This window comes from Drosophila mauritiana, chromosome X, assembly GCF_004382145.1.
Source record: "Drosophila mauritiana strain mau12 chromosome X, ASM438214v1, whole genome shotgun sequence".
Classification (NCBI taxonomy): Eukaryota; Metazoa; Arthropoda; class Insecta; order Diptera; family Drosophilidae; genus Drosophila; species Drosophila mauritiana.
Genome location: NC_046672.1, coordinates 13,349,504 through 13,374,696, shown reverse-complemented (window position 1 = coordinate 13,374,696; position 25,193 = coordinate 13,349,504). Strand labels below are relative to the sequence as shown.

The following is a 25,193-nucleotide window of genomic DNA, read 5'->3' as shown; positions in this document are numbered from 1 at the left end:
GCTTTTGCTACAGCAAGGCAGTTGCTGTTGCCAGTGCCCCGTTTGCCGTGTTGCTCCTTGTGATGCCAGCTCCTCTTGTTTGCCAAGGATGCGGAGGGTGGGAATATCGGGAGGATGCGCTGTTGGGTGTTGGACGGGCTGGCGGTGATGTGCCTATAGTGCAGGATACTGGTGCTGATGCTGATGCGGCGGCGGCTTGGCGGTGCCACCACAATAACTCCGTCCACGGTCTTGGTGGTCCTGTTCCGGTCTGTGTTCTGGTCTCTGTTCCTGTTTCTGGTCCTGCTGCTGCTCCTGCTTATGACGTTGATTGCTTTGCATCGCCTCGCCTTTTGTTTGCTCCTTTTTGGCCAGCCAGAAGCAGCAACAACAACTCGGCTTGGCCAACAACGCAGCACAACACAACAGAACACGATCCTGGCAATCCTGGCAGTGTCCCGACTGTCCTGGCAATCCTAGCAGCTGCTGCAGGTTCCCCCGTTTATCACTCTTCTAGTCCTGGCTTTCCATTTATTGCATTCTCACAATATATATATATACATTGATAACACGCTGCAACGGAAAAAGCAAAGACTACGTTAAGCATATTTAAATGGTTTGCCACGGATTATTGTTTGCCGCCAAGATATTCGATGCTCTGATGCCTACGGGGAAATATCGCTGTGGCAAACAGATTGCAACATGGATGTGGATGTTTACTTGAACAAAATCTCAGTTTTTAAACTATTTTCTCAAACAGGTTGATATAAGCTACTCTATGGACACAATTAGTTAAAATATAACTGCCATAGCTAAATAAATTAAAGCGCACTGTTTCAACTTTTCTTTCATACCAATCGCAGGGCATTTCCACATCGGTTTTCGCAAGTTAACCCAGCTATCACGTTACCTTCTTTTTCGCTGGCACCGTGCCACTTTGAATGTTTGGCACTCGACTATCGACACTCGACTTTCGGCACTCGACCGCTTCTGACTGGCAACCTCAAGTGACTACGCACCTCAACGACTTTGGCCGCTCGTCTTTTCCTTTTTTCCGCGACGACGGATTCCCCTGATGACGGCTGCAACTTCAGTTTCAGCTTGTGCCACAGATAAATGTTGCTTCAGCTTCAGCTACAGTTTCGGGTCCAGATGTTTGCTCAGTTGTTGACGAAGAGCTGCCAGCCCAGCGACTTAATGAGCCGAAATGCCAAATAGACTGGAACCAACGTCAGCGATATATACACGTAGTAGCTCCAATCGCCGGTTATTTCCTCCGTCATACCTGCAGACGGAAACATGACAAACATGGAAATATTATTAATCACCTTGCATCGCAAACAAAAAAAAAAATAAAAAAAACGAATAACGAATAAATAAAAAATACCAAAACGAAAAGAACTGTAGAGGAGGAAAGAAAAGTGCAAACACAATTTCCCTGGCAGGGCGATGGAACACATGATATATTTGATTAGAAATCATCCACGATACATTTGTTCTTTTCCTTTTCAATATGACATATGAACGTGACTCCCAGGGGGACAAGGGACAGGGGCAGGGGCATGAGTAGGGGGCGGGGCACCTAAGAGGGGGCGGAGGGAGCGGAGTGAGCGGCTTACACACAAGACATTTACCAGATGTTTTCCCAGCGACTCTGAGTGCTCCGAAGTACAGCAGAATTCCATATCCATTATTAAACCGAGAACAATAGACAGTATCCGCCAATCGAGCACCCTGCACTTTATTTAGAAAATTCAACATTAAGAAATTAACTGAATAATTAAGATTTAATTATAGGAATACATTTTTTGTACTCTTAAAAGTCCAATATATTCTATGTCAAAACTAAAAATCTATGTTACATCTTAAGTAAAATCCTTACTTAAGATGCCATGTGATTTTGAATAGTTCTCGTGAGAACTGAAATTCATATTTAACAACTTTCCAGTTGAATGGCAAGGTTATCAATTTTCCAACCCAAGCTAGTTTTACTGTAATTGCCCACACACTGTGGTTGCAAATCCCTCCAACTATTCGCCCTTAAGGAGGAGCTGGAGTGCATATGAGTTTCAGGCGACATTCGTCACTGGGTTTTTCCGCCCGTTCGGAGGAGAAACGGGCAGGCTGGAGAGGATTGAGAGAGGGTGGAAAGGATTGAGTGAGTGGGTGGGTGAGTGAGGAATAGTGAGTGGCCGGAGCACACTTGACAACTGCCAACTGCCAAGTCCCGGTGCCGGCAAGTCTCCCAAGTGCGGCCGACGTGTCAGATGCTCGAGTACTTATAATTCCTTTAAATTCTCAACTTTCCTTTCCCAACTCCGACACACATATGAGCGGAAGCGAGGTGGCCCAGGCCAGGATGGATGATAGACACAGGAATACACACGGAGCGATACCAACCAACTGGCAAGCAGATAGGAGACTAAAGTGCCACAAAGCGAAAAATTTACTATGTACAGAGTATAGTGTGCAACGAGTCGAGCTGGGTGAACTTAAAAAGCTTAAAGGCCATCGAGGTCTTCTCTTGGATGAATTCGGGCTAAAATATGAAGCATTCATTCACTAAGCGGCTGTCTCTCCAAACAAAAGCAGACATCACAGATTAAAGCCAATTTACGGCTGCATGACAGTGGTTTTTAGTTTAAGCATTGATATTATAAACTATAGCCTAACAAATTAACGAAAGTCATCGTTTAGCTTTTATGCTCTTTGCCCTTTGTAATACTTTTCAATACAAATTACTACACAAACGAGCGCCTTCTGAATTGGAATCCGATTCTCATTAATTATCTTTTATTTGCTACGCACAAACTCTGGCAGTAAACTTTTACAATTCCGCAAAACTTTAATTAATTTAAAATTCGAATTATTTGTTGGCAAAAGAAAACTCTCACACACGCGTTGCACGCACAGTTTTCCGCCCACGCAGAGCGCAAGTTTTCAAAAATGATTTTCGTTTGGATGGGGTTGTGTGAAGCTTTCGTCACTCGTTCAACCTTAGAAACTATTTTTTTCTTTTTGGCTTGGCCAAAACTTTCAAAAAGCTGGCAATTTGTCGTCGTCGCAGGAGTTCTCCCACTTCCATTTCCCATTTTCCCTTGGCCTTGCCAATTCCTTTTCCTTTTCCCTTTCCCTCGCCTTTCCTTTCCCTTTTTCTTTCACATTTCACCTTTGGCATTTGCTGCAAACATATCTCGTTATTCCCAATTACACATGCACTTTTGCAGCGCGTGTGCTCGTGTGCTTCCTGCCATCTGATCCTGCCAACTTGTTGGTCACTCCCCATCCCAAGGACCCCCAAAAACCTGGAGCACAACAAGCAAGGACACGGCGCAAAGAGGGCGTGACTACACTGGGGCAAAAGCAATATACTTGACACATACTTAACATTCTGGCAATAGTAATATCTAATAAGTATGCTCACCTAATATAATTTTATATTTATTTATTTATTTACTATATAATATAATTTTATATATTTTTTTGTAGAACTCATTTGAGAAATTAACTAGTTTTGTAGTATTGTTAGAATGTTTTGATAGAGTGTTGAAAAACATCTGTAGATGTTAGTTTTTCCAACGAAAGAGCTCTGTTCGACAAAGAGGACTACTGCCACATCTTGTGTTGCCCAACTAGGAGTGAATTTTCTTGCAGTGCATAAGCACCGAAAATGTATTTCCACATATGACAGAAAGCCCTAAAGGGCCTTGCTTGTTCTTTGGCTTGCCACATACTCCGCTTTGCTGCTTTTCGTGTGTCGAAAAGTTGTGATATTAAAAAATAAATAAAAATAGAAATTCCTTTTGGCCATATTTTGCATGCTAAAATTGTGGCTTCTATATATTTTTTACCCCAAAACTTCCCCGCTCGCAATGGGTGCCAAAAAGTTTTTTAGACCAAAGTTGCTACGGCAACAGAGGAAAAACCCTTTTCTACGTTTATTCCCACTGCTCCCACGCAAAAAATAAATAAATAAATACAGAGAAAGAATAATAATAATAGCCCGAAAACCAAGTTGAGTTTTTGTTTGAAGAGGTGCGCTGCCAGTGTGTGTGTGTGTGTAATGTTGGCAAACATTCACACACATTCGAAAACATTCGCTCCAGTTTTTGTTGCCTTTGTTGTCGGTTGTTTGCTGTTTGGCTCAAGTGTCGGTTAAAGTCTTGTAAAAATTAATAAGCGTGTAAATTGTATTGTACCGCCGCACAAACACACACACACACACACAATCACCGAGAACGCATTAAATTGTTTATGCATACGAAGAGTTTTTCCTACTTTATTTTATGGGACTTTGGGTTTTTTATTTCCACCAACAGTTCTCAGATGCTTTTGTTCTTATGTTATGCTCAACTTAAGCTTAATGGCATTTTGTTTTCGGCTCCGTTGCACAGTGGTTTGAAATCGAATTAGGCGATTAGCTAAATCTAATAAAATCATAATATAATTAAAAATACAAGCAACTAACTTTAATTATTGGTAAACGAATCCTACTACATAAATGTGCATCCTAAAAAACTTAATTACTTATTTAATTACTCTTGTTCTCCTGTTTTTCAGAGTTCTTCTTTGCCTTAAGCTTTTTTCATTTTTAGTTGTGTCCGAATTATTGCCCATCTTGGCCCACTGTACTTTGGGGAAACACATAGCCTGGCGCTAGTTCACACGCTTGTTGCGCCCACTATCTCCTGCCTTTTGTTTCCCGGGGAAAGGCGGGCAGAAAGTGGAAAGAAAATCTGCATAAATAATGTTGAGCCACGCTTTTCTGCGGGAAGTGTTGATGATTTGATGGAAAATTCCGAAACTAAAGCGCGCAAAGTGCGAAAACAAAACGCTGCGGCTTAAGCGCAGTTAGAAAGGCGGAAGAAAATGGGTTCTCCCAGCTGGGGGATGGGACGATGATGCTACGATGGGCTGGAAAAGTGTGTTGGAAAAGTGGGTTGGAAATGTGGGCTGATCCCAGCCGGTGAAACGTGGCTATTCCATTATTTTTTCCAACGAAACGTGGTGGCTCTCTCTTAATATTTTGTACCCCGCATTTCCATTTCCCGGCGCTCGAGCGGCGAGAGTTTATTATTTAGCAAACTGACTCCGTGGCGACATTCGGCTCATTTATCAGGCGAAAGCACGTCACGTCGTGATATTATAAATTACTTCAGACAATATGCAGCAGCGCCCCGTTCTTCAGAGTTGTCTAACTTGGCTATAATCCCGTCAGTGTTGGCCAACGTCAAAGAAGGCCAAACAAATCCACAGGGTTGAGTTGAGTGGAGCAGCAATGCCAAAACATCAATCACTAATCCCAGGCAAATGAGCCGAACGATGGCATTTTTAATTCAATTAAAACGGTCAACTGTTCAAAAAAAAGAAATAGAATAGAAAACCAAAATAAACAAGCTTTTTTGCGGTTCACAGCTTTTGGTTGGTTTATTGTTGCCATTTAATTTCCATATGAAACGAATATCTGAACCGCCTGCATTGCCAAACATTCCCAAACCGAAATGAAATGTGGCTATTAAAATGAAATTAGATCTTTGTGCAGCTGAATTATGTGCGTTTAGGCAAGACTGGTAGTTTGTTGCGATTTATAAATATTTGAAAGGCTTTAAGTTCTTTTGCTTTAGCAAACATTCTTCATTTGCACACTTTGTTTGGCATTCGAACTATTTGATAAATGGCAAACAAAATGTGTCTGTGAGCAAATTTCTCTGATTTCCCGAGACAGTTTGGTGTGACATTAGGCAAATAGAACGATTTCAACATGTGGTAACTCTATAACTCTATAAACAACACTGGCCACTGCTAATCAAATGGTTTTAGTAAACAGGAAGGAATAGCTTTTTATTTGCCCCAAAGATCCTTGTGTCAGTGATTAAATAACCTATATTTGTATATAAACTGAATAATTTAGTGTGCGAAACAAGCACTAGGTGCAATACATAGTTAAGTTTATATTTATTAAATAAGCGTAATCTAAAAGAAATTTAAAAAGTTATTCCCGCAAACACGTACATACAAAACTTTCATGTAATCGGCCAGTGTTTTGCATTTAAAAGTTTGCTGAATGTTGGTAATCAAATAATGTAGTTGCCATCACTGGTCGGCATCATTACCAGGATGCGGGTGGGGCGTTATCAAAACCCGGGGACAGTTGACGGGGCTAAAATCCCCCACCCATCCCCTCCAGCTCGCGGATGCAATGGAGCGAATATTCCGGGAATATTTGCACGCTGAAGCGCAGCGTCGTTAGATTTAACGTGACTAGCGGATAGTGAATAACGCCCTGCTTAACCCCCTAAAGCCCCTTAACGAACGATCCGAGTGGAGCGGGGTGGCTGCCTGGAAAATGTGTTAATTAAAACTTAACGTCTGATCGCGTTACACACGAAACGTCACCGGAACACGGACTAAAAAAAATTGAAAACCAAAATAAAAATAAAAAAGCAAAAACCGATGGTTGATGCCAATGGCCGAGAAAGCGGAGACGGTAAAAATGTTATAATTCAATTTGTGTTATGTCAACTGCTGTATAAATATAGCGTCGAATCCGGGGGATATACGTGAGTATACAGATATATATATACGTATGGTGGGCACATGAATTCATTTGGAGGAACGGGCTAAGCGACGTGCCCGACTTTATTCAGCTGTGAAATCGACAAGTGCATTGAACCTAACCGGGCATAGATTATGAGTCCGGCTGGAAGTGAAGTGAAGATTTTGCGATGCCAGCGATGCCGGCGATGCCATGGCGATAAGCCAACGATACACCACTTTGTTGAATATAATTTCCGATGGCCAACGCACCAGTGAGCATTCTTCGGTTTGTTTGTAATTAACAGTTGAGGGGCTTAGGGCCATAAGCTCCTCGGGAACACCGTCAGGCATCAGCACAGTGGGCAATCGGAAAAGCAGGCCAACTTCTGTGGGTGAAAACTAGCTTAAATTGGCAACCCAAACGAACCAGTCAGAGTTACCAGGGCTTTTTGGCCCATGTGCGTGCTTTGTGTGTTTGTGAAGTGCATAAATATGCAATCACGTTGCCGGCTGCCTACTCAAATGAATGAAGCACCCGAAATAAACGCACAAACGTTTCACTCAAAATTCCATTCAGATTCGCATCGATCGTAAGGTGCTTTACTGCTTTATGTAATTCACGTGCAGTTCTGAATTTGGCCATTTTTCAACATTTCATAACTCTGCTTGCACTCTGTATTAAATCGAATTTGGTTCAGTTTGCACACACATCGTTTTGCATTTGATAGTTAACATTTGCAAATCCATCATCACAAATGAGTATTTGAGTATTATGAGGCGCCTGTGCCGCTTATCGAGTGACCACTGTGCTTATTTAGTTGTAAGCGCCTGTCATTTGCCGAGCAGCCAAGCAAAATCCTTGAGCAAATGGCCTTCAAAGTGGCTTTGCCCGCAAATTGGTGCGTTCGATATGGCGCCAATAAATTGACAATTAAAACAAAAAGTAATTAACACCCCAGATGGCGAGCGAAAGAAATGCTCATGCACACACATATATTTATCTATATATATGTCGCATTACGAATGTATTTTGACCACTGTACGTGTCTGTCATATTATTAGCATGGTTTGACCACTGTGCTTGCAAGACGCAGCTGCGCAATGAGCTTGGTATATTGTGAGGACATTCTTAGAATTTGACTACAACGTAGAATATGACTGGCGCCAAAGTACCGTTACGAGTGAGGCGACAGCGTTGTCGCGCTGTCGCCAAGTGTAGTCCAGCCAGCGTGTGTAAAGGATAGATCGATGCGTAGAAAATACGATCAGTTGCATACAGACAGTCGCGCACGCCGGTTGGAATTCGCTTCACTCGAAAGGTTTATTTGCTAATATGGAAGATCAGGAGCAAGAAAATGCCAACGCTGCGACATATATATAATACCAAATGCGGCGAGTCAATGAACCCGCAACTCTTCTGATGACAAAAAAAATAAATAAAAAGAGGGCGTTTATCGTTGAATCGATTAAAAGGCAAGCCTATATAACACTACACACATATCAAACATCAAATGACTTTGACATTGTGCGGCAGCCAAGCAAAATAAATAGAGTAACTCGCTGCAAATAATGCAAACAAAGTGATCAAAATGTAACAATATCGGCCCAGTGAATTGTGAATTGTAAACGGCGGACTGCAAAATCGCCAGATGAAAACTGCAAGCTGCAAACTGAAAACTGAAAACTGTAAAATGCAAACTGCAAATTGCAAATTACAAACTGCATTGTATGCAAATTGGCAACAAAGTTTCCGCTGAAGAGGCGTTGCGACGTTTTATTATATTATTCTGAGCTAAAAACTGATAAGCATGCCTCTGATTTTATTTCATTTCATTTCACTGCCATTTCACTGGCACTTTTGAACTCGCGCACCGAAAAAAATGACTTTTAGTTATTCCCAAATCCGCGAGATACTTTCCCTATTAAATGTTAAACCATTTTTTTTTATTAGAAATTATATATTCGCTGGAATACGATTTTTTTTTGCTGATTATAAATTATCAGCTACCGCGATATGTACAGATTTGTAAGTGCTTCAATTATTTTGAAACGCAATGAGTCGGTTACTTTGCATAAAAATACAAATTCATATGCATAAACTGGCGCTTTTCAAATAATGTGATTAAATGGAGCTTGAAACTTATCATTGTTTCTATAAACGCGTATTTCCAGACTTTTTTTTTATTGATTCGAAATGGCATACTATTAACCCCATTTACTACATTATTATTGCATGACTTTCTTGGCGTTTCGTCTGGTGTTTCTACACTGAACAAAAAGCTGAGAGTTCTTCTGAGAGTTCTAATAAAAATAAAAGTTTATTGTTTCTTAATGATAACTAAGCTTATTTGTGCCATTTCAGTTTGTGGTATTTCTTGGGTTTTTTTTAATGCCCTCTGACGTCACTCGTTTGGCGTGCTTTCTTTTTGATATTTGCGCTAAAGAGAAGCTTGACAGAAGGGCTTACGTGTCCCACCGAGAAGATTTGGTGGAAAGGCCATTAAAACTTCTCTCTTTTCGGCGGCAAAAGAGGGTTGTCAAATGGCCCAACTTTTAATGGAGCCAAGGAGTTTCCTTTTCCCTTCGCGATGGGCGGCAAGAATTTTCTCTCACTTCGCCGGGGCAATTTGTGCAATTGCAGAGACCCTCCCACTCCTTCTCCATCGCCATTTCCACGTTCGAAAAAGTGGAAAACTCGCCGCCAAAAAATGAGGATTGAAAAAAAAAAAAATAAACGAAAACGAGCGACCTTCCTCTTCTTCGGAGGCCATCATCAAAATTTTTTGTTGGCCAGCTGAGAACAAACAGTCAAGTCAACGTTGCGTGTCGCCCCCTTTGCATATTTGCCTTAATTTTCATTATTCTCATATTCATTTCGTTTTTATTTCTTTCCGGCCTTAAATGGGCCGCGATTTGGGGGAACGATGAGAAATGCTGATGGGCCAAGTTAATATGAATGAATGATGATAAATGCACAATGTTTTTGTTCATAATTAATTTGTACTGTTCCCCTCATTTTTATTTGATTCATTCTTTTGTTCGAGCCTAAAGTGCCCATTAATGGCACGAGTGTCACGTTTCTGTTGCTGTTTTTTCGTTTTTGCAGGGTAACTCAGTAGGCCACTTGCATGTTGGCCAAAACGGTATCCGAGCAGAATCAACAGGTGTGCAGATTTCATCGTTCGATTCCCCGGGTAAAAGCACATCAACTGGCATCGTAATTTTTATCGTAAAGACAACGCTTAAAATATTTATGGCGGATATGCTATTTTTAGGTGCAGCAGTTATTTTTTTATTTTTATTTTCATTCCAGTTTGATAATCATTGAAATGCTTTAATTCTGATTTCATAATCTCTGATAAAAATGAATGAATGTAGGTGAACCACATGACTTTTGATACCATTTAGCTGGACAACTGGATCGAATGCATTGTAAATATGTCAATCTATAGCAAATAAATGAAATGCCACGCAGAACAGATCACTTCTTTCAGACCCATAAAGTTGTTTGAATTCCCTGCCAACCGAAATATATTTTCCAATATCTTATATCGACGAAATGCAGTCGAACTTTTCCAGAAAAGCCCCCTTTACCAACCACCATTTTTCCATTGCCCAAAATGGATTCACACCATCGGCTGTCATAGCCAGTGGTTTCCCCTTGAGAACTTCCACTTCAACTTCAACTTCGAAATGCAAAAGACCAGGTGAGTGTGACAGAGTTATAGAGTTGTATGCAAACACATCTACCTGGCCACTCAAGTGCGGCAATCTGAGCGTGACGAATAATGATTTTACGCCGCTCCAAAGAATTACGAACGATGGTAATGGCGATGGTAATGGTGATGGTATATATGACTCAATCCCATGGCTCGGGATCTGAACGGATGGGCGGGAATTTGCTGAACTTTGCAGGGGAGGAGGAGGAGGAGGAGGAGGAGGAGGAGGAGGAGGAGGCGGAGGCGGAGGGTTGCTTCTCTTTGAGAATTGAATCTGGCGAAAAGTGTGCAAATTGTGCGCCAGTTTCTGTGCCGAGCGGATAAATTTGAATTCTGCATTTAGTTGGCTTATTGAGTTTGCATCCGTATATCTGTCGCGTTCGCAGGCAGCTCCTTTTAAGCCAACTACTCCAATGACTAATTTCATTTGGCTGCAGTTTGCCCGAAAGCCAAAGAGGCGTCATTCGAAGACAGCAAAGGGGGTAGCGGAAATTACACGGGGGTGGGAAATACACAAGGAATATTAGCTTACTATTCAGATATTTATTAGATTAGCCTGCGATTTTTGTCGGAATATTTTTGATGGACATATCTTCAATAATAAGAATGCTGAAAGATACATAGCATAGAATATTTAATTCTTTAATGTTTCGATTTGAAACAAATCTTTTATAGATGCTTTTTATTTTGTTAAATAACTAAAAGATAGTTCAGAAATAAAACTAGAAGCTCAACATTGTTCTCCTGCAGAATCTGCACAGATTTATGCATTTTAATTTAAATAACTTCTTGCAAAGTCGCGCTTCAAAGTTTATTTATTTTCATTACTTATAAGTGTGTCTTTTAAATGGCTAATTTCTTGAGTTTTTTTTCTGCGTGTAGATGTAATATGGGCACTTGGGCAGCAGCACTTTTGGGCCACTTGTTTCTCGAAATTGAAAACCATGAGGCGCATTTAAAAAGATGAAGTGACAACTGGCATACTGATGACGACACACAGGAGAAGGGTTCGGAGGGGTGCACGGGGAGGGGGAAGGCGAAGGGAAGGGGAGCTGTAAGTGTGTGTGGAGCGTATAAATATAACAAGTGCCAAGTGAAATATGTACATAAATAAGCCAGCGCAGAGATACTATGCGATGCAGATACAGATACAGTGCTCACTGGCCCTAAAAGATACATTTTGAAATAGTATCTGTTATGTTTGTGAAAGTCAACTGAGTGCATTTTTTATTAGTGAAGATGTTTTTAGTGGTTTTCATAAGAACTTTTCAAACAAGCATTATAAAAAGTCTATTGAATTTTACTTATTATGAATTATATTAAAGGTTTTCTAGATTTAAAAACATCTTTTTTCAACGAATTGGTTCTCCTTTTTTTTATGTTTTTCTTATTGGTTCTCCACTGTACCGCTTTTGTCTATTATCGCCGTTTTTGTGTGTCTGTTTCTACCGCTGCATTTCTGCATTTTTGCATTTCTGCGCTCTTCCAGCAGCTGCGACTAATTGTTGAAAGAAAAAAACGTATTAAACAAAAAACAAAAAAAGAGGAATGGGAGAAATGTTGGCGGATAAAAAAAAGGACTAGGGGACAAAAGGAGGCAGGATGCAAAGGACTTGTTCGCGCTGCTGACTGCGAAAAGTGCAACAAACTTTGACAAAATAAAACGAAAATTCCGCCCAAAGGTACAAACGGGGCGTGGCAATGGGGGCGGCGAACCGATGAAGCGCCCCTTCTTGCAACTTCAAATCGCAAGCACACACAGACACAACCACACACACACACAGACAGTCAGCCGCAGCTGGAGATTTTCACACACATGTGAAAAAATCGCGAGTTGCATGAAAAAAAGAAACTGCATTGAAATTGAAGCACTCTCATTAGGAGGAAGAAGCAGAAGAAGTTGCAGCAGGAACCAGAAGAAGAAGATGAAGGGGAAGAAGAAGAAGGTGATGAAGACCAGGAGACGAGGAAGCGCAAAAAGTGGTAGCCGCAGCAAAAATAATTCCCATTTTTCGAAAGCGATGGCAAGAGCAAAGAAAACAGCTTAACTGTTGATGGAAAATGCATTAAAATAAATGCATTAGCTGCATACAAATTTCAGGCACTAAATAAAGTAAATATTAATGGGATTGCAAAATGTTGAACACATATTATGGATAAGCCATAATAATAATATAATTACTGGCAGCTTTTTTGCTCACTCTTAAATGTGCAAACTAAAGTGTTAAAAAAAACGTACCGTAAACCTAAACTGTGATTTACATTGTTTTCCAATTCGAAAAAATAACAAGCTGCAATATTTTAATATTTTTAGAAAGGGCCACGTAGGTGACGAAACAAGTACAAAGTTGAAAATCAAATTGAATGACACGAAACAACTCATCAAAAACTTTTAAGATAAGCTGTTTACTAGTTCAGTCTAGATTTTTGCTTGCAACAGCGGCTTACAAATCAATAAATTAACTGATTAAGCTAAATATATATAGAGGAATTTATATTAGTTAAAAGTTACATAGTAAACCAATTTAGTGCCGAAAAAGACAGAGTAAACAACACAGATAAATAATTCTTCAGAATGTAATTGGCTAAGCGGCATATTTACCTGATTTGTTGTTGTTTTGGCGGCAGATTCCCCATTAAACATTGTAAAGCAACAACAATAACAGCTGTCTCTCTCTCTTTCTCTCTCCCGCTTTCTCACTCCTGTTGTTATTGCTGTCTCGTTCTGGCAAGGAGTTTCGGTGCTGCTGTTGTTGCTGCCGCTAACTATTGTTGCTTGCACTTGTTGTATTTTTGTCACACAAACAAACAAACACGCACACACACACACATACCCACGCACGCACACAATGTTGCACGTTGCGTGTGCCCTGCCGCTGCTGCTGCTTCTTCTTCTTTCGTTTCTTGCCGCGCCGCTCGCTCTTCCTCTTCCCCTTCCACAAACCCCTTACCGATTGACCAATGGCATCGGAATCGGAATCGTAAACAAATGCAGCGCGCTCGCACACTTCGTCACTCGAATGCTTTCGTCACGTCACCGTGTTCTCGCTTCTGTTTGCAGCAAATAATGCACTCGATTCGCACTTTTCGCGACGACAACCGATTTTGGAGCTGTTTGGGGGCAGAGTGTGACCGTCGGCCGCAGCGGTCTGCACGTCGACTGCGGCGTCGCTGGAATTGCCTAAAAAATCTTTATGGCGCAATTGTGTGGCGCGGTATTGGGCTACTGCGCTAGTACGTTCACACTGAAAACAAAGCTCTATATATTTAGCCAAGACACAAACCTGGCGAAAGCTTAAACGCCACCTGGCGGCGGTTAGGGAAACATGTACGGCTCGACTTTTTCCAGCTCGTCATAGGTGGCGCCACCGCTAGTGCAGATGGAAAAGAATCAACCCATAGGTGGCGTCATTGGTAGTGTTAAGATTAAGGCGTTTTAGCAACTTCCCTATTAAATAAGCTGAAAACAAAGTGTTTTCATGGGAAACTTTGTGCTGTCAAATAAGTGCTTAAAACTTGTATTGATTACAACGTGTGCACATTAATAAGCAATGAAATAAAACGCTACGCCCGCCACTAATGAATCGATTTTAACTTTATGAAAAGTTTTAATAATCTTTTCAATATACAAAGAAAGTAACACAGAGTCTCGGTAACTATAACTTTTTACCTCGGCAGACGTAGGGTAGAGTTATATAGAATCGAGTGCATATACACTTTCTGATAACTGCGATATCTGGCTGAGTTTTACGATGCAGTGTTTATTAAGTCAGTGGGCGAAGGCAAATGGTTAATTATGCTACAAGTTGACTCAAATTTATGGCCAACTAATCAATTGATTGTTGTTAATTGATAACCGATGTGATAACATAAGGTCCACATATTGAAGAAATTCCTCACATCCGCAATACCTCGAAATTTCCATGACAACCACTTTGAGCTAACTCTATGAATGGGGTACTTTTTTTTTAGAATTACTGGGTGCATTACCATAAATTTTATCAGCTACGTTGCTCGATGTCCATCAAATAGGTATATTTTAAATTTATACCTTAAACTACATTCTTGTGTTGTGTGGGTAAAAAAATAGATTTATTAAAAAAAAAATGATATGAAGGCAAAGCTCTCCTTCTGTCTAGATCCTCACCAGAACCTCGTAGTTCTCCAGACGCACCTCCTCGCCACCGAATGGGATGTAGATGCAGCCGTGCGAGGGATGGATCTTGCCCACACTCAAGCTGTCGCAGTAGATGGCCCTGCCGACATAGAGTGGCTCCCCGACGACATTCGGACCGGAGGACAGGGCTCCGGGAGCCACATTTCCGTGCGAGGCCGGAACCCAACGGAATCCGGATCCCGTCAGCACCTGGACATCGGTGAGCTCGTGCTCCGCCTGGGCATAGGCGGCATAGGCCTTCCCCTTCGCCGGCACCACTTTGGCTGGCAGCAGATCACCATTGCGGAACACCCTGCCCACGTAGATGGTGTCCCCGTTGGAATCGTGCCCAGCAACCAGAGCGCCATTCGGAATATTTGTAGCGGTGGTGTCGATCCAGCGTTCCGGCTGGCACAGCACCTCGTAGGCAAAGATCTTCACCTCATCGGAATCGTAGGGAATGTACAGGCAGCCGTGGGAGGGATGCACCTTGCCCATGGTTAGGCTGCCGGCATGATAGCCCCTGCCCGCATACAGATACTCGCCGTCCACATTCCGGCCCACTTTGACGGCGCCCGGGGGCACCTCCCCGTTCTCAGCCGGCAGCCACTCGTAGTTGTAGCCGGAGAGCACCTCGTAGTTCTCCAGCTCGTGCTCCTCGCGCGCATACGCCACGTAGGCCTTGCCCTTGTTGGGAATCACCTTCGCCGGCAGCATGTCGTTGGAGAAAAAGGCACGGCCCACGTAAATGGTGTCCCCGTCCGAATCGTGACCAGCCACTACGGCATTTGGCGGCACGCTGCCGTTGCTGAAGTGCATCCATCTGTGGTCTGGGGGATAATAGAAACATGAAACGATTATTTATCAACACACCGAATGGTATAACTCTTTCAATTCGCGGCCTACCAAGTTGTTCATGGCAACAAACCTAGTTTAGAAACTAAACTAGGCCAAGTTAGCCAAATAATATAGAGTAGGTTTCCAATCAATTTATATTGAGCACCTCATAATGTACTTTAAAAATTGGCAACTATTTTTTATCATCCACTTGGTTAAATGTTTTTATTATTTGTTGTTCTGGCATCTTGGCCTTACGACCTATTTACCTGTCATTTTCTTGTCCGTTCTCCAGCAGCTCTGACTGTCAACTGTGAAAGTGTTCGATTTGATGGTCTTTTTGTGTTTCCGCCTCGATGTCGTTGATAGGGCTTATCGGGAATATACCTACACATGGCCAGATAAGAAGCCCGACCTTTAATGACTCAGATCTTGTCAAGCCCTTGTTGAATTTCTCACCGATTGGCCAATTCGAAGTAATGGAGCTTAACATCGAGAAACAGGCGAGTTTATTTTATTAACCCATATAGGGAAAGTAAATATTGCACTAGCAACGATAGAAAATATTACTTATAGTTTAATTCTATTTCGTTATAATCTATAAATTCAAAATTCTTTCGAATCGTCAAGAATGTGATTGCATTCATAATATCATAATGGTTATTGTTTTTTTTTGCCGACAAACTTTCTCGCTCATTGTTAATTACATATAGCATATACAATTTCATGGAGCTGTAGTTAAACACAAAAAGTTTATTCCGCTTTTTAACATACTGATAACGATAGCTTGTGTGTTTACAACTCGCGGTTAACCAGTTATCTCGTTTATTTGTAGTGCCACCTTTTCGAGTTGCCTTACATCCGCGCATGCATCTCCATTTATCCGCCCAATATTCGCCAATTTGAATGGGGGGAATCGCTTGATCCTTTATTTATTCGCCACATTGCAACTTCTTGCGCGCGCTTTTCTGCTTTCCCGCTTTCCCACTTTTTCGCATTTCCACACGCCCAGTCGTCCACGCACTCCACTTATTTAGTGGCCGCTGGCTTTGCAGTTCGTTTTCGTTCGTTTTCCTTTTGTTTTCCCCAGCATTGTTGCCTCTTTCAATGATTTTTCTTGTTTTGCCTTTCAAGTGGATCACTGTTATTTTTTGTTTGCATTTTCGCCCATTTACAACTATTTGAACAAGGGAAAACGTGGAAAACTGGGCGCAAAAGTTAAGAGGGGTTGCTGAAATTGCTGTGCAACGCAACGTTTGCACCTGTTTACGGTGGCTCGTGAATTCCCCCAATGAGGGGTTGGGCTGTGGGTGGCATTATTAAGCTTTCTGGTTTTCCCACGATTTCCCAGCAGCTTTGCGCGCTCCGCACTCGAGCAAACCAATTAACCAGAGATAAGTCTAACTTGACTTCAAACTGGGGAAACAAGCCGCATTCTCGAAATACGCAAAAATGTTGCAGATTATAATACTTTAAATCAACTTTGTTCGGTTTTCGTTGTGTATCTTCTGTTTGTGGGTATGATGTTTTTATGCCACTGCAGCCTAATGAATTTGTTTTCGCCCAGCCAGGCTCCACTACTCCATTTGGCTTTGTGCAACGTTTTAACCTCATTTTGGCCTCTTTATTTTCAACCCCCCCACCCCTTTCATTTCACTGTTTGGCCAACTTAATTTCACCTAATACATTTTAATCATTTCCACAGTACCTCGCACTAAATGCCCTCCTCCATTAACCCCTTGCTGCCCCAACCCATCTATCTGTCACGCTTTCCGCTCTCGATTCACATCCGTTCTCCATGGGTCCTTCTTTGCTGGTTATCCTTTTCTGGTCGCTTTACTTGTGCTTGTCTACACTGTAAAAAATAAAGTTGTTGTTAATTCAATTGGTGGTTCTGAGTTCTCATTTTGATAGGAAGATTAAGAACTAGAATACTACTACTCTACTACTATTACTATTAAATTTAATTTAGTAATCCAACTGTATCTAGAACATAAAATGCATATTCCCAGTTTCTTGCAGTGCATCTTCTATTGCAGGGCCAGTTGCAGTCGTGGTTTCGCTTTCTGGCCACACAATGCGGCAGTTTTTCGAGGGTAGCCAGGTGCGGCGAACGCAGGGGGGTTGCTTCTGGGCTAGGTGCATCCTGGTTTCAGGGCCCATCGCCGTGGGTCACATCCAGACGCACACATCCATATGTATGTGTCCATGCATGGACTCGCGCTGTCTAGTCGTCGCCGGTCACTCACGTGGGTCTGCGGTTGCGACTGGTCTGGCTATGGCTTTGGGTTTGGGTTTGGATTCCTCCTCCCTCGCACTGCTCCGCCGTATCAGCTAATGGGTGCAGAAGCAGCGCCAACGCTTACATAACCCGCAGGAACCAGCCCCCTAACCCTCGGGCCACGCCCACGCAACACTGGTAACATCAACAAACCAAAGCCAACCGAAATGTGGAGCATTCAGTGGATTTAATGGTGCATTGTTGTTGTCCAGCACTTTAAGATAGTTCAGCTTTAAAAGAGGGGGGGCTGCGGTCAGGGGGAGGGGATGGGTTTGGGGAGCACTTAATGGCAGTCATCTGGTAATACGTAATTAGGGCGGGGTTTCAACTGCAGCCAGAGCTTAAAGTCTCATCAACGAGTCCGGCAATTTCAATTGTTGCCCAGGACTTTTTGCAATTGGCATAACCAATGAGGCGGTTGGTTGAGAGGGGCTCCCCCCAAGGGGGGAGAGGGGATTTCGACTGAAATGGGGGACTTTTTAAATAAAAGGGGGAAACGGGTGGCTAAAAAGCTGGGTAGTCACTAAACTAAACTGCAATGTGTGTGTGTGTGTGTGTCCTGGGACCATTTATGATTTGTGAAAAGTTTCGTGTGCACCGAGCGATGCGGTTTCATTGCCAGCCACGCCCCCTTCCACGCCCCTGTTAAAAGGCCCCAGCAGAAGCAACTTTTATGCACCAACTGTGTAAATTATTAACCGAAAGTGCTTTAAGCACCCCACAAATCAGGCCCCATAATCGAAAATCACGCAATTTCGCAATTTTAACATTAAAACTGAGCTTCAGAATCTTTTCAAAACCAATCTGGTTTAAAATATTTAACTACTTTAACTAACTACTACTTAACTTTTTAATGTTTACAATTTAATTTTCGTGTGCAGTTAAAATGTAAACTTTTTTTTTTGACACAACTTAACCTTTACTTAATATTAAACTCCCGGTTAACCTTTGCAAACAAAAAAAAGGAAGACTATTTCACTATATTTAAGAACTGCTGATCAAAATGCTGCTGCCTTTTGGGAGGATCCACCACCAATCTCGGCACAAAAGGGAACTTTTAATTATACACCACCCCGCCTCCCTCCACCACCACGCACTCGACTTCGCTTTTCCGGGCATATCCTGGCAGTTTCCATTTCCCGGCTCATTGCGAAACTTCTGAGCGCAACTTGAAAGGCAAAATGGGGAAAAGTGGAGTGCGGAAAAGCGAAGAAGTGAGAGGGGGGAGAGGGGGATAGGGATATGGCATTTTACAGCTTGATTTCCATTTGCCCATTGGCACTTTGTTTGTTTGCTGGCCGCTTTCTCTGTGGGTTTTTCCATGACCAGCAGATTCAACTGGTGTCGGCTTGCTGCAACTAATAAACAAACAAAATTATAGCTATTTATGCCATATATACAAACTTGATCACTTAATGGTAAAAAAATACAAAGAAATATAATGTAGATTGGAATTTAAGCTACTTGTATTTCCATTCTAAATTTAATACTATTTAACCATTATAATTAACAGTCGATACTGAAAAATGATAATAAATATTGCCTGAGTAAATATTTATTTATCTCTTTTCCAAGTGGTTTCTGTAATTAGGGAAATTCCTCTTTTGGAAATTGGTAGGGCTAAGAAGCAAACACCTCCCCCTCCTTGTTAACCCTTTAACAACATTTTCGGCAATAAAAACAAGTTTATTGCCGCACCCCCATGAATATTTGTCTTTGTAGCTAAACTTTTTGTCCCCAAGGAGCAATCGTCAGAAAATGTGTTTCATTGTAGTTTATTTCTTTCGCAGCTAGTTTGTAGTTGCAGAAGTTCAAAAAAAAAGTTGCGAATAAAAAAGGGATTAATGGAGTTTACGCAGAATTTCGGCGGCTGGGTTCAAATTGGGCGCGCTTAACATATGTGGCCGTGTTTTGAGTGCTTTTTGATGAGACTTGCCACGAATTTGGATCGTAAACTGAGGTATTTAAGACTTGTTCCACTTCTGCTAGGAAGTGTTCTTAAATATGTTTAAATATTAGTTTAAATACATAATTTTAAATCCATTTCATATTAAATATGGCTAGTTAAGTATAGAAAAAAAAATGTAAGTAAAGGCATTTCCCTTCGACTAATTTTTAAAGCTGACCACTCAGCTCGTCGTCGAAATCGGAAGTGGGTGGCGTGTCCTTGACATCCGCCCGCACCGTGTACTCCTTCTCGTTGACACTGTAGTAGATGTTGAAGTACCTGCCCGACTGGATCCTCATGGCAAGGTAGCCACTCTGGCCGCGATCCTTGGCCGTCCGCTGGTAGATCACATGTCCGCTGCTCAGGATCGCGCGCACCTCCTGCGAACCATCCTCGTTCTTCCGGGCATTCTGCCGCACGATCTGCACCAGCTGCGTCCTCAGTGGATTGGAACTGGGCTTCAGGCCCGGCAGCTGGATGAGCGGCTCACAGCGGCAGTTGAGCTTCTGGGTGAGCGGGCAAGAGGTCTGTGGATTGGATGACGAGCCGAGCAGTTGTCCCGGCACCGCGGCCACCGGCGCCACTGCACCCAGACCCAGGTTGCCCAGATTCAGGCCGCCCAGAGTGCCGAAGCCGCCGTTTAGCGAACCGAGTCCCAGGCCGTTGATCAAATTGGGCAGGCCACCCACCCAGGTTCCGATAAGTGGAAGATTCTGGCCAAACTGTGGCAGCCAGCCGGACTGCGGCTGCTGGCTCTGGGCATTCGAACTGGAGGCCACAGGAGTAACCACCGTGATCGGCTGCAATGGCTGCAGGGGCTGCAGTTGCTGCAGCGGCGGCAATTGCTGGAGGGGCGGCAGTTGCTGCAGCGGGGGATTCACATTAAGGCCATCGAAGAAAACGGGATAGTTGCCGCTGGAACCAGACAGGCTGCTCTGGCCACCATTGGCAGTCTGGGAATACGATTAAGAGGAAAGGAAATGGTTTAAAATGTATTGGTTTAACCTAAAATCTACACTTAAGTTTGCCAAGACTATTTTGCTTTTCCAAGCAATAGTCAATAATCACTTACCAATTGGCGTTTGTCACGTCGTTCCAAGGACTCCATGGCATCGTCCTTTTCCATGGATTTTTCAGTGGAAGTGGGCATGGGTTCCCTTGTACCTGCCGTCGTTGTAGTGGTTAAAGCCAGTCCAAAAGTAATGGCAGCCAAAAAGATGGTAAAACGTAGGATGTTGGCCATGTTTGGTAGTACAAGTTTTCCCTTCAATTGTATTTTTTAAATATATATTTTTTGTATTTTGTAAGAATCGTTCTTTATCAGAGTTAGCTTTGAGATGCTTTGCTGTGGTGACCAGGTTCGCCACTTCTTATATATGATTTTTGTGGTCATATTGCGATATTAAATGATATTTTGGGGTGCAGTTAATTGAACCAGATTTGCCAGGAATCAAAATGGTGATCAAAAACTCGCTTTGCTCACACAAAATGTGGGTCAGCATTTAATAACGGCCATATACTTATTTATATATTCCTGCAAAATTACAGCATCTTCATTTGAATGCTTATGGAACTTAAATTCAATATTCACTCATGCACTTATTGACTAACATACAATGCCACTGGTGGATCTGCAGGTGTCCATTAATTTTCCAAGCTTGTGCAATGAATTTACCAAGCGAATTCAAACAAATTGCTTACCTTAACTCCCCCATTGTTTGCCAATTTTATCCAAATTAATTCCTCATACATTGCACACGCCTAAACTAGCAATCTTTGCCTCCCTATTTACTTACTCAACAAATGGCACACCACTTGTATGCCCATCAATTGGGCATTGCTTATGGATTTTTTAAGATATATTATATTTAGGATTTTATTTTAAAAATTCGAAAAAAATCGCTATGAGGGAAATGTCATAAAATATGCCGGCACATAAAAATACACAGTAGCTATATAACTTTTTGACAAATTGCCTGGGGCTTGCCATGTCCAGCGGCCAAAATCAAATCAAATTAAATTTGTGCCAACAAAACAGGAAGAAAAAGAAGAGGAAACGCAAAATGCGGGTTGGCTGGCGGAAAATGTTGGAAATTTCGTAGTAAGATTTTAAATTTTCCCAAAGGCAAGAGAAGGAAACTAAGAAAGAAGTGGAGTGAAATGAACAAGTTGCTTGACAGCCGCTTGCTGTTGCGGACTCATAAATCAAAAAGTTTTTTGACAAATTGCACATTAAAGACGCCTTTGGTTCAATTAAATAGAAATTGAATTAAATTATAAAGCTGCCTGCCCTTGAAAACGTGCAAAAAATCAGAACCAGAATTATGATCGAAATAAGCAGCCAAAATGATTCAAAGTGTTAACCGGTTTGTCGAGCAAAAAAGTCTTAAAAATAATACTTTAAAACGTTAAACAGCTTTTATGGCTCAAAGGTAAGGAAGACAAAGAAGTCCAGGTAAATAATAAAAAAAAACCTAGCAACCCATATTAAAATATCACTTAAAGCAGTGCAAGTTACTTTTTTTAATTTTGTAAATGAAACACAAGTTCTAAATAAAAACACAGACGGTAACTGAACCAATGAACTTCGATCACCCCTGGAACAAACAAACTGCGAACCAAATACCCATTGGCACATTTACGAGCTCACACACAATGTGGCGATTATAAAGATTTTTACAATCCTGCATCTGAGCTCCTCCCCCTCACCCCTCTCCCCATTCATTCAGTTGTACATATGTTTATTTACCGATTTTCATCATCTTTCGGTTTTACATGATCATATAGAGATGCATTTTAACCCTTGGCTGCTGAACGGGGTGATAAGAGTATTTAACATTCTTGGTAATTGAAAAGCAGAAATACAAACGGAAGGCAACGCTGCGTATACGTAATGTGAGGAACTATAAATGTTTTGGTAGAAATAACTCTTGCTTGAAAATTATACATTATTGAACATTTTTCTAAGTAATATTACTGGCTTAAAAAACTAAAAATTATTCCGAGCTTAAACGTAGCAAAAAATTAAAAATTTAAAGACATACACTGCGTATGAGTAATATTCTTTGCAAGCAATTAAGATAATCTCATTATTAACTTGTATGTTACAAATTAGATAATGCGATTATATTGAATACTAAAAAGCCATGATTTGTGCCAAATAATTTTTTGCTCAACATTATTTAATTCACGGGTTAAGTTCGCTTGGGCTGTTTATTGTGGGCCCTTCTCCAAAGTGGCCGTTTCAAAGCCAGCTTATTTGCCGTTCTGGCGCATAACGGTATTGTACATGTATAATGCATATATATATTCCCGATGTCTAGAGTGCAGCCGACGATAATGGTGATGATGATGACGATGATGATGATTCAGTCAACTTGAATTCTGCTGCAGCCTGCAGCGACTGACTGCCTTTGATTCGTATAAATACAAGTCCGGGCCTTTTGGCAGCGTGCAAAAGGCAAGGAAAAGCGCCCGCAGACATGTCATCAAACAGAATCCGGCCGGAGTTGGTCCTCCTGCAGCTGCTGCTACTGGCGGCCACACTAATCCCTTTGCTGCAGGCCGGGATAGTTACAGCACCGTACTCCGAATCGGATTCGGATTTGGATTCGGATCCGGACACCACCGCCACCACCATCACCACCACCGACACCTACAACCCGCATGCGGAGGAGCTGCAACTGGAATCGGAGACGGAGGCCACTGCTGCTCAAGTGGATGGCCAACGCATCGACTGCAAATTGACTTTCGATGCGGCGACAATGGACTCGTTAGGCTGCCACAATGAGGGGGCGTTGCCGGAGAGGGGGGCGTTACCAGGCAGTGGTAATAAGCCGGTGGAGGAGATGCCTGCGGCAAATCCGGACTGGCGGCGCCACTTGAAGTCCCCGGACACCCAGCCCATCTATGAATTACAATTGGTTGTTTGGCCCACTGACATCGAGGATGGTGATGACTTCAGTCCACCGCTGGCCACCACAACAACAACAGAAGCAACAACAACGACAGCTAGGACCACTAGAGCCACCAGTAGCACCACTAGCACCACCCCCAAGCCCACCCAAATTGGGACACCTATTGAGCAAATATGGCCATTGTACGAGGATCAATTGGTTGTATTTCCGCAAATGGACTTTGAAGAGGAGAATCTTGATTATTTCTTCGACGAAGTGCCACCACCCACATCCCCGACCACCGGTCGCCCGGTGACCACCAGTCATCCCACGGGCACGCCCACTCCCACGCCCATTTACGTTGTGCAAAACTATCACGTTATACACCCCAATGGCACCGAGGAGTACAAGTGAGTGGATTGCCATTAATTAAGCAAAACAAAACAAATATTCAAACTAAATGCAAATTAAGGTTTTTGGATATATAAACACATATAATTTTGTTAAACACATAAAATACGCTAATCAATCATATAAATATTCCCAATAAAATATGTTGCCAAATCCCCCCAGATTGGTGATGAGCAACGGCCTGGTGAACTACAAGAAGCTGTACTCCAAGAAAGTGGGTGACCGGCTGATCAACGTGCAGGAGGGCTACAATTCGGTGCCCATTCCCGGACCCAAAAACCAAATCCAGACGCAGTACTACATTGCCGACGAGCGGGGCTACAATGTCTATAGAAGTGAGTGTGTCCAGAGTTGCCATCAATAGTGATTGTATATTCCATTTTCCATTTTCCATTTTCCCACGCCCCCTCCTGCCGCCCGCGCAGTCGAGCTCCACTATCACCAGCCAGGGTTGCCCAAACATTTGCATTACAAAGCCACAAAAGCGACCAATATGTGAATGAGGATGGGCAGGATTTCCAGCTGGCGGCACAGTGGTGCTAACCACACTAAGTAAACATATATATATATTTTTTTTGCATTTTTTTTATAACTTATTTTAGCTGAAGAGTTGCCAATAAATTGTAAAGAAAACTGGTCGTATTTTTATTTAGTTTTTGCTTGTGAAATGATACAACATTTTTTTTAAATAGATTAAACTGGCATTTATACGAAGATATATTTGTATCTTTTTTTTCTGCTTTGTTTGCATATATTTATAAAATGTATAAGTATTTATTTATTATAATTTTTCGACCCAATGTTCACTTTGTTGGGGGCAAACAAATGGCGAAATAAAATGTAGAGCCCACAAAATGATTTGCAGTGTTTTTATTTTGTTTTTCTGTCGCTTTTGGTGTTACGTATATGTTTTTTGTTTTTGCGTTTTTTGTCCATTGCTGGCAGGTTTGTATTTTGTTTTTTCACTATTTTTATTTCACCAGATTCTGCAAACACCCAATGTTGTTGTTGTTAAGCCCGATTTCTATTCTATTTGCTGTTGCTTTCTCAATCGCAGTGCTACTGATTGCCATCTTCGGTGGCTGCTGTGCAGCTGCTGCACTGAGAGAAAAGGTTTTAGATATATATAATATAAGTAAATAATAATAATAAGTTAATATTGCTAAGATTGAGATGCTGAGATGTTTTGGTACATTTGATGTATGCTTTAATAGGGAAGTAATAATGAAAATAAGTTATGATAACAGATTTCAGTATTTAGCCATATAAATTAATTAAATAAAATATGTTTTTAGTTTTAGCTTTAGTTTTAGCTTAAAATGCATAGCTCTATATAATATTGATTTTATTTTATTGCCTTAATTTAATGATTTTTATTCATATGCATTTGCTATATTATACATTGTTCTAACAATAAGTTTGAGTTTCT

General features: G+C 41.8%; 4 protein-coding genes across 5 annotated transcripts; 1 reads left to right on the top strand and 3 right to left on the bottom strand.

Annotated features, from left to right (window-relative positions):
* Positions 1 to 1,114: 1,114 nt before the first annotated feature.
* LOC117148677 lies at positions 1,115 to 13,382 on the bottom strand. The gene is made up of 2 exons (XM_033316215.1): positions 12,838 to 13,382; positions 1,115 to 1,264 (listed from the first exon to the last, which is right to left on the bottom strand). The coding sequence occupies exon 2, from the start codon at positions 1,260 to 1,262 to the stop codon at positions 1,140 to 1,142; it is 123 nt and encodes a 40-aa protein (XP_033172106.1). The 5' UTR covers positions 1,263 to 1,264; positions 12,838 to 13,382; the 3' UTR covers positions 1,115 to 1,139.
* Positions 7,792 to 24,416, top strand: LOC117148674. 2 transcript variants are annotated; one of them, XM_033316212.1, is made up of 6 exons: positions 7,792 to 7,835; positions 21,583 to 21,889; positions 22,245 to 22,352; positions 22,781 to 23,763; positions 23,927 to 24,099; positions 24,190 to 24,416. In XM_033316212.1, exons 4-6 carry the CDS (start codon positions 22,940 to 22,942, stop codon positions 24,261 to 24,263), a joined length of 1,071 nt encoding a protein of 356 aa, XP_033172103.1. In that variant the 5' UTR covers positions 7,792 to 7,835; positions 21,583 to 21,889; positions 22,245 to 22,352; positions 22,781 to 22,939; the 3' UTR covers positions 24,264 to 24,416. The 2 variants fall into 2 exon arrangements, with proteins under 2 accessions (XP_033172103.1, XP_033172104.1); XM_033316213.1 differs by lacking the exon at positions 22,245 to 22,352.
* Positions 13,949 to 15,721, bottom strand: LOC117147158. The gene is made up of 3 exons (XM_033313941.1): positions 15,688 to 15,721; positions 15,498 to 15,599; positions 13,949 to 15,221 (listed from the first exon to the last, which is right to left on the bottom strand). The coding sequence occupies exons 1-3, from the start codon at positions 15,719 to 15,721 to the stop codon at positions 14,371 to 14,373; spliced, it is 987 nt and encodes a 328-aa protein (XP_033169832.1). The 3' UTR covers positions 13,949 to 14,370.
* On the bottom strand, positions 19,289 to 20,788 carry LOC117148676. The gene is made up of 2 exons (XM_033316214.1): positions 20,530 to 20,788; positions 19,289 to 20,410 (listed from the first exon to the last, which is right to left on the bottom strand). The coding sequence occupies exons 1-2, from the start codon at positions 20,698 to 20,700 to the stop codon at positions 19,625 to 19,627; spliced, it is 957 nt and encodes a 318-aa protein (XP_033172105.1). The 5' UTR covers positions 20,701 to 20,788; the 3' UTR covers positions 19,289 to 19,624.
* Positions 24,417 to 25,193: the final 777 nt, after the last annotated feature.